Genomic DNA, 10,788 nt, shown 5'->3' with positions numbered 1-10,788 from the left:
CTAGTTCTGAATCTAACTTTAACCTAATAATTCACATTCTGTGTCCTCCAATCCTCCGAATCACTGGTGGAACAACCCTCGTCATTCCACCGCCAGACAAGGGGCCTCTTAGTTGCATAGACAAACATTACAGACAAGAAAAACACAAATAGAGAAGTATTTACAGCAAGTAGAATAAGTAGCAGATAAGCAGAATTTAACAGTTAAGCAAACTAAAACAATGCACACTCAAACAAAGCAAATAAATACATATGATGTATGCCTGTTCTATAGCTGATGAGTTTCATCTGTCGGTTATATAGCCAACCCGACATGTCCTGGTAGTTAACCATTGGACAGTCCCTCTGTGCGCGCATCCCCAAGCTCAATAATATTCCATGGAGTCAAACTCTAAGCTCAAATATAATATTCCATGGAGTCACACTCCAAGCTCAATAATATAGTATTCCATGGAGTTAAACTCCAAACTCAATAATATTCAATATTCATATTTATATGCATGCCCATGGGGGAATCCGGGAAGTTAAAGTGCCCGGTCACATCTTGCGACAAATGATCAACAAATAGTCTCAAATACACAAACCACATAATAATCTCTTTCCTTTTTTTAAAATAACACCTCAAATCAAAAGTTCCATTCTTATAGAAACTTTGACAGTATCTCCTCTAAAACTCAAATTTCTGCCACCCTTCAAGGGTCCCAACTATCAAATCAAACACCTCTCAGTCCTTCAAATCATTTCTAATAGCAAATTATTTCAAAATTAAACAAATACCAATATTAAATCTTTTTTCAAACCAACCAACTTCAACATCAAATTATTAACAACAGCTAAACTCCACATTTTATTTCATATACACAATCCATCAATTATACGTTCAATTCATTCCTATCTTAAGATTTTTTAGTCTAAGTTTTCACGTGACATTAAATATTAACTACGAGAAACTAAAACCATACCTTCGTACGGAACTAAAATATTTAAAATTTCGGAAAAATTTTCTGACCGAACTATCGAAAAAAAAATGTCTAAAATCGTTTATGTCTCTTAAAACTCCTATTGACTAAACTCAAAGGGTAGAGGAGTTATGTTACCGTTAACTTTTACCAATTAAAAATAGTGCCAACGTGTAGAAAAGAAAAATACAAATACTTTTAACGAATTAAATTTTTTATTGAAATTACGAATTACAAAAAATTGAAGCGAAAGTTTGATGGATTATATTCTCTCTCTTTCTCTCTCGGCTACGTTCGTCTTTTTTTTTTTCACCGTTCTCGTTCTCATTCTTGCTACGTTATATAGTAATCCTTTGTTAGCGTACATATATATAATCATTACTAGAAGGATAATAATAATATCTGGAGTACATTAATATTATATATATATATATATAATATTATATATATATATATATATATAATATTATATATATATATATATATATATATATATATATATATATATATATATATATATATAAACAACAACGAAAGCATAAACTAGGTAATCGAAAATAGGTAAATCAAATAGTTATAATAATAATAATAATAATAATAATAATAATAATAATAATAATTTATATATAAAGTTAATAATATATGAGTTATTAATCTAAATGATATTAGTAATTTAAGGGTAAAAAGTATTTGGTGAAGCATTAGCAAAGTTAAGCTCAACAAAAAGGTACCAATATTTATTCATAGCGGTGAACATCAAACTTGATAATAATATTATTAACTAAACTCTATTTTTAAATTAAAATATCAATTACTCAAATTAAAATATACATATAAATTTCATTGCTTATAAATTATTAGAATTATATTTTTAATTATGTAAAATATTTCATCATATATATATATATATATATATATATATATATATATATATATATATATATATATATAAGAATATAAATTTGATTGAATTCAAATAGTTATAAAATTAGTTCAATTACTGAAAATAAAATAATTTCTAAAAATAGAAAACTCCAATTTATGAAATAAATTATAACTTATTTATATTTATATTTTTTAAAACTGAGGGTCGCTACAGTATTGCTTATAAAGTTAGATTATAATTATGACAATAGAATTATTCTGGTATTTTTATATGTGTGACTAATTAGTGGTGTTAAAATATTACTCTTAATTATAAATAAGGTTTATAATTTAAAAAATCAAAGACTCAATTAAAAAGATACGAAAAAGATGATGTTAAAATATTCTAACTCTTTAAAATAAAAATATCCGAAATTCAATTAAAAATTATTTAAAATTTAAACTCAATAAAAATTTATATTCAATATATTTTGTATTAAATATATTTAATAACCTATTATATTATATTGGTTGAAATTATCTTTTATAACGCTAATTTTCTAATAACATTTTATTAAAAAAACTATTTTTTTAAAATTTTTTAAAAACTAATTAATATATTATATATTTTATTACACTACATCTTGTTATAAAAAAATTATTTATTTTTAATGTTTATATTAAAAATAAAAATAAAATTTAAATTAATAAATTATAATTTATAATATAATAATAATATAATAATTTATTTTATATATTGTACAAATATAAATTAATTATTTTTTTATTTGTAAAAATTTTAAAAACTTATTTTAAGAATGTGATATATTTTTTTATATAAATAATTTAAAATAAATCTAATAATTAATTTATTATGTTTTTAGTTTTAGTCTAAATTAACTATTTTTTATTATTTTTAAAATATTTTTTTAAAAAATTTAATAATATATAATAAAAAGTATAAAATAAATTATACAGAAATTAATTAAAATATAATATGAAAACATCTAAAAAAAAGGATGAAATAGGGTCTTTATCTTTGAAGGGATCAAAACAAAGTAAAAGAAAACAGGGGTGGCCCCAACGAAAAAGCTTGAACAAGAATGTTGTTTGTCTCCGCTCAGAAACTAGCAGATATGTCCGTCCATCTGTCTCCTTCTGTTTCATGCGTATAATCATTTCGACTATGATTACGATTACGATGATATTAAATATAAGGAGTCACAAGTGAGTGACTACAATCCACACCTTCCAAATCGGGATTAGAAAGAAAGTCTTGTTTCCCTGCATTGCACTCCTTGTGTTTGATGAATGTTCAACTCCACCACTCTCATTCCCAATGCCAGTGTTAATGTCAATGGGGTGCTTCACTCTCACTCACAATGCCTCATGCTCCCTCTTACCCTCTTCTCAAAGGGTGCTTGAGCTTCACTCTCATTCCAACTTTGGAGGGAGGATTAGAGTTACTCTTACTCCTCTCAACACGAGGGTTTCCAAGAACCTCAATATCACCACTTGTGCAGCCGTAGGGAATGGAATTGAGACCGACACAGCTGTCGTCGAGAAGCCTCAATTGGGTAGCCGCTTCCAAGTTTCCAGGGGATGCCCCGCCCCGCTTGGCGCCACCCCACAAGATGGCGGGGTCAATTTCGCCATTTACTCTCTCAATGCTGTCTCAGCCACTCTCTGTTTGATCTCTCTATCTGATTTGCAGCATGTAAGTTCTTCCTCTTTCTTTCTTTCTTTCTTTCTTTCTTTCTCAGTATTTCACTTTTTGTGTTTGAGAAATGGAAACTCGAAATAAATCAGTTCAAACCAATTAGACTTAAATTTTGAACATGTAACTTCAAAATATATTCTCAAAACCTCTGCTTGATTTCACAGATTAGTCTGTTGGTCTCGATAGTTTCAATTTTCTTTTTGTGCTGTAGAATCAAGTGACGGACTGCATTCCTCTTGATCCGTTGATAAATAAGACTGGAGGTGTATGGCATGTATTCCTAAAAGGAGATTTTAAAGATATGCTGTATGGATACAAATTTGATGGCAAGTTTTCTCCACAAGAGGGACACTACTTTGACTCTTCTCGTGTGGTGCTGGATCCTTATGCAAAAGTTAGTAGCTCTACACTCTTAATTATTTTTAAAATGTTATATATGCATATCAAATGTTACTCAAAGCACTAGTGAACACTCTACACTGAATAGCAATACATATCCACTGTTAAATGAAACGAAAAAAAAAAAAAGAAAAAGAAAAAAGAAATTCCCAGCCAAAACACTTCCTACGAATTTCCAGAATAATGTGCCAAGATATGGGATTAGAACCTCATAGTTTTTAACCACCCATTTCATCCAGATTCCAGCCACACTTAGCATTTGCTACATACGTGACAACTGTATCTTCAAAACAAACTTGTGCAAAACTAACAAGGCTGCTTAGCGTAGCTTTTTATTAATTTAATAAGGTAATGCTCATTGTCTAGGCAGTAATAAGCAGAGGAGAATTTGGAGCTTTAGGACCTGATGGTAACTGCTGGCCCCAGATGGCTGGCATGGTACCTTCTTCTGATGATAATGAGGTACTTTTATTTATTTTATGGTTGTTTACTCAAACTTTTCCAAAAACTAACTTTCATACACTTATTCTTTCTGGCATTGTTTAGTTTGACTGGGAAGGAGATTTACCACTGAAGTATCCACAAAAGGATCTTGTTATATATGAAATGCATGTGCGAGGGTTTACAAAGCACGAGTCAAGCAAGACTAAGTTCCCCGGCACATATCTCGGTGTAGTGGAGAAGCTTGACCACTTAAAGGTGAAGTTTCTTAATATTTTTCTTTTAAAAAAATTTTTGAAGTGTTCCTTGGGGCTTTTCTTTTTACTGGTGGATATTCTGTGTAACAGGCTGGTATACTGTTAGAAGTTATAATTTCAATAATTTATTCATTTCTTTAGTGGGAAAAGTATATTGTTGATCTTTTATGTGCTATTATGTGAATTGTAAAGAAATTCATGAAAAAAAGAGAATTACAGTACAGCTTCCTGACTGTTCTCAAATGGGAAGTAGTATTAAATCAAATACACAGTGCCCAGCACGATGATTGAGTCTCCTAGCCTTGGTGACTTTGTCTGTTATATTACTGTTGTATCAATGCCATAAATTTAAGGTATGTAGATATTACATACAATTTAATTTGGATTTCATTATGTTTCTCCTTTGAAGTGTATATTAATCACTGCATCAAAGAAAGACGAATGCCATAGCTGTTAACTAATTCATAATAATGTGTTAATTTCAAATTATTCATTTTGCAGGAGCTTGGAGTAAATTGTGTAGAATTAATGCCATGTCACGAGTTCAATGAGCTGGAATACTTCAGTTACAATTCTGTACTAGGGGACTATAAGTAAGATTCCTTAAGTGAATCACTTAGGCTCTATACAATTCTCATTTTAAGTCCTCTTTTTTTCTTGAAGAAATTTATTTCAAGAGTATGATAATGCTGTATCTTTCACTTTTTCAGGGTGAATTTTTGGGGGTATTCAACTATCAATTTCTTTTCACCAATGATTAGATACTCATCTAATGGTATAAGAAATTGTGGCCGTGATGGAATTAATGAAATGAAGTTCATGATCAAAGAGGCACACAAACGTGGGATTGAGGTGACCAGGATAACATTTGATTTCATTTGGTCAATTCTCGTTTATTTTATCTTTTTCAGAATTAGATTATGTTTTTATTGCTATATTACTGGAGCAGGTTATCATGGATGTTGTTTTCAATCATACAGCTGAAGGGAATGAGAAGGGTCCCATTATTTCTTTCAGAGGTGTGGACAACAGTATTTATTACATGGTAGCGCCTAAGGTATACTTCAATATTTTGTTTTCAGCTTCACCTAATTGGTTGGAATATTTGAAGCCATGGAGGATCTTAAATCTTGACTCAACTAGTTAACAGTGGTCTAAAGAGGTTATTTTGTAACCTCTTTTTGACTTAGTTAATGTCTTGAGTGGCTTACTATATACACTTAAAATATTTACCAAAACTCCTTTTATGAGTGTCCAAAAATGTTATATGATATGTATCATCTTTTCAAAATCATCTACTTTTAGTTTACAAGAAAACATTTAAGGAACTATGCGGTATTCTATTAGTTCTAGTTTCTTGATATTGATTCTCATGTAGTTGAGGAAAAATGGTTCTTTTGTAGGTGTGTGAATTCATGAAAATTAGACTTAACGCACCTGATAATTCTCAGTCATGTTGCTTCCAGCAATTGGCCTCAGGTTCTGTCGCTAGAATTTGTTTTTGGTTCACTGGATATATGCTTCTTTAAGAAACCACAAACATGGGGACTAGAGGAAGTAGTATGATTGTATTATTCACACTGATGAGACTGGATCTCAGCTCACAGATGAAGAGAAGATAGAAGAAAATGTGTGTCAAGCAAAGAGAAACAGGGCACTATATAGCAGCCCCACTCTCCCAAGCCAACTCCCAAATTTAGCTTCCTCCTCTTTCCCTTAACATGAAATACACACACAATGTGTACACACCCACATGGAATCATGGCATTCCCTTTGTTCTCAATTTCTGCACAAGTTAGTTAAGAGTTGAGGATTCAGTCAATTTTCCCACTCCCTGTTATGCTTAATTCCAAAGCTGTACCTGAAACATTCGTGCTTGTGTACCTGTTTGGTGTATTTATCCTTAAAGCTAACAATTTCCTTTGTGACTATTTGCTAACTTATTTGCACCTGCAAGTTTTGTTTTTTAGATCATTTTTAATGTTAATTTGGTCTATTCTCACATTTTAAGGGGGAATTTTATAACTATTCTGGATGTGGGAACACATTCAATAGCAACCATCCAGTTGTGCGACAATTTATCGTGGACTGCTTAAGGTACTGTTACTATGATTATCAGTGTGTTATATTTATATGAAGTTATTTCTCATGGATCTGTTTAAATTATTATAAATTTCTTTTTGAATATTATATCTCAATTTTTAACTGGAAAACTTTCTATTTAGTTCTTAGATGTTTGTTAACTTTGTGCTCATGGTCATTTCTTTGTTTCTAAATTACCTCACCAAAGATATACTGCATCTTTATACCATAATTTGAGATTTAATAACACATGAAACAATTTATTGAAGTTATTAGAGAATATGTAAAATCTATACCTTACTAACATACCGCTCGAAAAATAATTTAACTTACAATGCTACCTTTCACTTATAGACAATTCCTTTAGATTTATATCATAGGTTAAAATTATTGAATTCTGGCCAGATTTCATTCAAGTATTACCTACTATAGGGTTTACAAGTTGTTATCGTACGGATTGAAGGCCTAACTATATTTCTGTTATGCAACAGATATTGGGTAACAGAATTTCATGTGGATGGTTTTCGCTTTGATCTTGCTTCAATTATGACGAGGGGAAGCAGGTTGTGTACCATACTTGTACTCCAATATTTTTTCTAGAGACTGATTCATACTAATGTTCTTATTTTCCTTTCCTTGTTTGTCATCAGTCTTTGGGATGGAGTTAATGTATTTGGGGATCCAATAGGTGACTTGATGACAACAGGAACTCCCCTCGGCAGCCCACCATTGATTGACATGATCAGTAATGATCCAATCCTACGTGGAGTGAAGGTTTTTCTACTTAGATTATTCCTTTGATTACTAGTACAAAGGTTGATTTTACTTTGAGGACTTATAGATTTTCATTTGTCTAAGTAGATGTATATGGCAATTAAATCGGGTAAGAAGATGGGGAACTAGGTTATAGAATTTATTAACTCTTCTTGGATGGAATAAGTTAGACAGCATTCTTAGGTAGCCCTTCCTTCTAGGTGCTATTTCTCTCTTGCTTCACCTGGATTTCCAAATGCAAATAGAAAGGTTTCCTTTGACTTCTCATAAAATATTTTGATTGGTTTATTTTATTTATTATTGACCTTACATATTAGCATTCACTCATTTGGAAGCAGGTAACTAATATGTGCAGTTTCTTAATTTCCTCTTTCTAGCTTATAGCTGAAGCGTGGGATGCTGGAGGCCTCTACCAAGTTGGCACATTCCCTCATTGGGGTATTTGGTCAGAGTGGAATGGGAAGGTCAGTGCAGATACATAAACGTTGTCTTCATAACCCCATCATTATGCTGTGACTGGAAACTAAGAAAATATGGCAGCACAACATCAAATGGTTAAATTTATGGAAAAGAGAACTTGATAGTGCAACACTGAAATATCATAATTTTATCAATTTTACGTCATCATATCACATAAATCCTAACTAATCTTGTGGCTTGAAAAGTGAGATTCCAGAGTAACTGCATCATATCTCATTTGTTTCGGAAGTCCTTTAATTTGATAAACTTGTGAACACCGAAATGCAAGTAAACCTTGTTTGTGATTTATATTTGTCTACATTTGCTTATGATTTATATTTGTCTACATAATCTTTTCACCATTTAATTCCGGATCTATCCTTAATGGTGGATTGGTAGGGTCTCTGTTAATTGGATTATTAAAAACAGCATATCAATCTTGACTTTTTCAAATGTTCAAACACAGAAAGGTTTTGAACTATGGGTTCAACATAAAAGTATTCCATTAATGAGCAATTCTTGCATTTTGCAGTATAGAGACACAGTACGCCAGTTTATCAAGGGTACTGATGGCTTTGCTGGAGCATTTGCTGAATGCCTTTGTGGCAGTCCTAACTTATATCAGGTTTAATCTGTTGTCTCTTGTGACAATTGTGTTCCTTTTTTGGCTCTGAACTTCCTCCTAATTTTGCATGATTGCTATATGCTATTATTAGTATATACTACCTACTAAATCATATTAAATATCCTAGTTGTCTGGCTTCAAACTTTGTCATTAAATGTATACTCCAGGAATTAGTATCTAGTTCAGCTGATTTCATTGCTTAGGTCTTTTGTTGCTATCTTTTCTTTTGTGTTTGTGCTTTTGTCTGGTTGACATTAAGGTATATCTTTGGCACAGGGAGGAGGAAGAAAACCATGGAATAGTATCAACTTTGTATGTGCGCATGATGGCTTTACTCTGGCTGACTTGGTGACTTATAACAACAAGCATAACTTGCCAAATGGGGAAGACAATAATGATGGAGAAAATCATAATAATAGCTGGAACTGTGGTCAGGTAGATGTTAAAGAATTGTTCTGAGAGTTCATCATAAGATTATTTCATGGCTCTGAACACCATTAGTATTTCAAAGCACGGCCAAATATGCTACTGTTAATATTCTGATATACTTTCATGTAGATGGTAACATACTAGTATGTGAATCTAAATTGTTCCTAGCTGCTGTTTTGCGGTCTTGTCATAAGAAGATTGAAGCTTATGCTGCAGCTGTATGTTGAAGTTAATACGTATTTTGCATCAATTATTAATTCCATTTCTCAAACTATTGTAGGAGGGGGAGTTTGCTAGCACCTTGGTGAGGAAATTGAGGAAAAGGCAAATGCGAAATTTCTTTCTCTCGCTCATGGTTTCCCAAGTAAGGCCCAGTTTAACAGCATATTGATAGTTACAGCAGGAATTCTGTTTACTGACTTCTAGTTTCTTATCAGGGAGTTCCGATGATATATATGGGGGACGAATATGGACATACCAAAGGGGGAAACAACAATACCTATTGTCATGATAACTACGTGATTCTCTTACTATTTTCGTTTTCTCCCTTTGATGTGCATCCATCATATTATTAATTCCATTGAGTTCATGCTTTTTGCAGCTTAATTACTTCCAATGGGACAAGAAGGAAGAGTCCTCGTCAGACTTCTTCAGATTTTGCCGCCTTATGACTGAATTCCGCCAGTGAGTACCATTTTGCTTTCTTATTGGTATCTTGTATTTTTCATATATTCTAATCATGGAATCCTACAGGGAATGTGAGTCACTGGGCTTGGATGACTTCCCAACAGCGGAGAGGCTGCAGTGGCATGGTCATTCTCCTGGAATGCCAGACTGGTCTGAAACTAGCCGTTTCGTGGCCTTTACCATGGTACAATTATCTTGTTGCCCACATTCAGTGTCACCTAGATGCTTTTTAAGTCCTTATTATGCACCACAGTGCATGGCTATCTATATTCATTGTTGTGATACTGCATTAGTAATAGCTTCTTACCCTTAATTGGAATGAACATGAACCCAGGTGGACTCAGTGAAAGGAGAAATTTACATTGCTTTCAACATGAGTCATTTACCTTCTGCGATTACGTTGCCAGAACGTCCTGGATACAGATGGGAACCATTTGTCGACACGAGCAAGCCTGCACCATATGATTTTCTCAGTCCTGATGTTCCTGGAAGAGAGATTGCAATACAGCAGTATGCTCAGTTTCTTGATGCCAATTTGTATCCTATGCTTAGTTACTCTTCCATCATCCTCTTGCTTACTCCTGATGGAAGTGCGTAGCTTGGAGATTCGTTATCCTTTCTAGACACATTGCTCCCCCTGTAATTAGCAATATATGAATAATAATCAAAGTGGAGATTTTATAATGCTTAGAGGAATCTCCAACAGAAAGGGGAAACATCAAAGCAGAGAAAGAAGCTGTACTTATTGAAGAAAAAATGGATTTGGTGGGAAAAGTGAACTATTTGTATTTCCATCAATTCAATTGATGTGATCCTGCTCCAAGTTTCACAAATTTCAAGTATTGAATTAAATAATAGTGTAAAACAATTTTATAATAAGACTATAGATCTGGCCATAGTGATGTTGATTTTATCAAGAAAAAGCAAGAGTATCTAACTGTAGTTTGAGTTCGTACTCCCCTGACTTCTTGCAGGACTTGCTTTGACTTGGGTAGTGTTCAATGTTATGGTTATACAGTTATATGAAAATAATAGGTGTATACACTATATTTCTTAATCTTAATAGCCAAGAGACGTTTTTCTGTTTGGGTAA

The 10,788-nt window shown here is 32.4% G+C and overlaps 1 protein-coding gene across 1 annotated transcript; it reads left to right on the top strand.

Moving 5' to 3' along the window:
- The first annotated feature begins 2,863 nt into the window (after positions 1 to 2,863).
- LOC112790708 (isoamylase 1, chloroplastic) lies at positions 2,864 to 10,788 on the top strand. Its single transcript, XM_025833239.3, has 18 exons — positions 2,864 to 3,539; positions 3,754 to 3,936; positions 4,308 to 4,403; positions 4,488 to 4,640; positions 5,141 to 5,232; positions 5,350 to 5,491; positions 5,589 to 5,696; positions 6,651 to 6,736; positions 7,213 to 7,284; positions 7,372 to 7,495; positions 7,873 to 7,959; positions 8,487 to 8,579; positions 8,856 to 9,014; positions 9,289 to 9,372; positions 9,446 to 9,526; positions 9,610 to 9,692; positions 9,762 to 9,879; positions 10,030 to 10,788. Exons 1-18 carry the CDS (start codon positions 3,162 to 3,164, stop codon positions 10,291 to 10,293), a joined length of 2,403 nt encoding a protein of 800 aa, XP_025689024.1. The 5' UTR covers positions 2,864 to 3,161; the 3' UTR covers positions 10,294 to 10,788.

This window comes from Arachis hypogaea, chromosome 3, assembly GCF_003086295.3.
Source record: "Arachis hypogaea cultivar Tifrunner chromosome 3, arahy.Tifrunner.gnm2.J5K5, whole genome shotgun sequence".
Classification (NCBI taxonomy): Eukaryota; Viridiplantae; Streptophyta; class Magnoliopsida; order Fabales; family Fabaceae; genus Arachis; species Arachis hypogaea.
This window is presented reverse-complemented; position numbering and strand designations above follow the sequence as displayed.

Bases quoted from the DNA above. Each gene is read 5' to 3' on its own strand.
- LOC112790708 (XM_025833239.3), top strand. From the start codon at position 3,162: ATGCCAGTGTTAATGTCAATGGGGTGCTTCACTCTCACTCACAATGCC. The intron at 4,404-4,487 runs GTACTTTTATTT...GGCATTGTTTAG, and splicing joins CTTCTTCTGATGATAATGAG to TTTGACTGGGAAGGAGATTT. The intron at 5,492-5,588 runs GTGACCAGGATA...TTACTGGAGCAG, and splicing joins CACACAAACGTGGGATTGAG to GTTATCATGGATGTTGTTTT.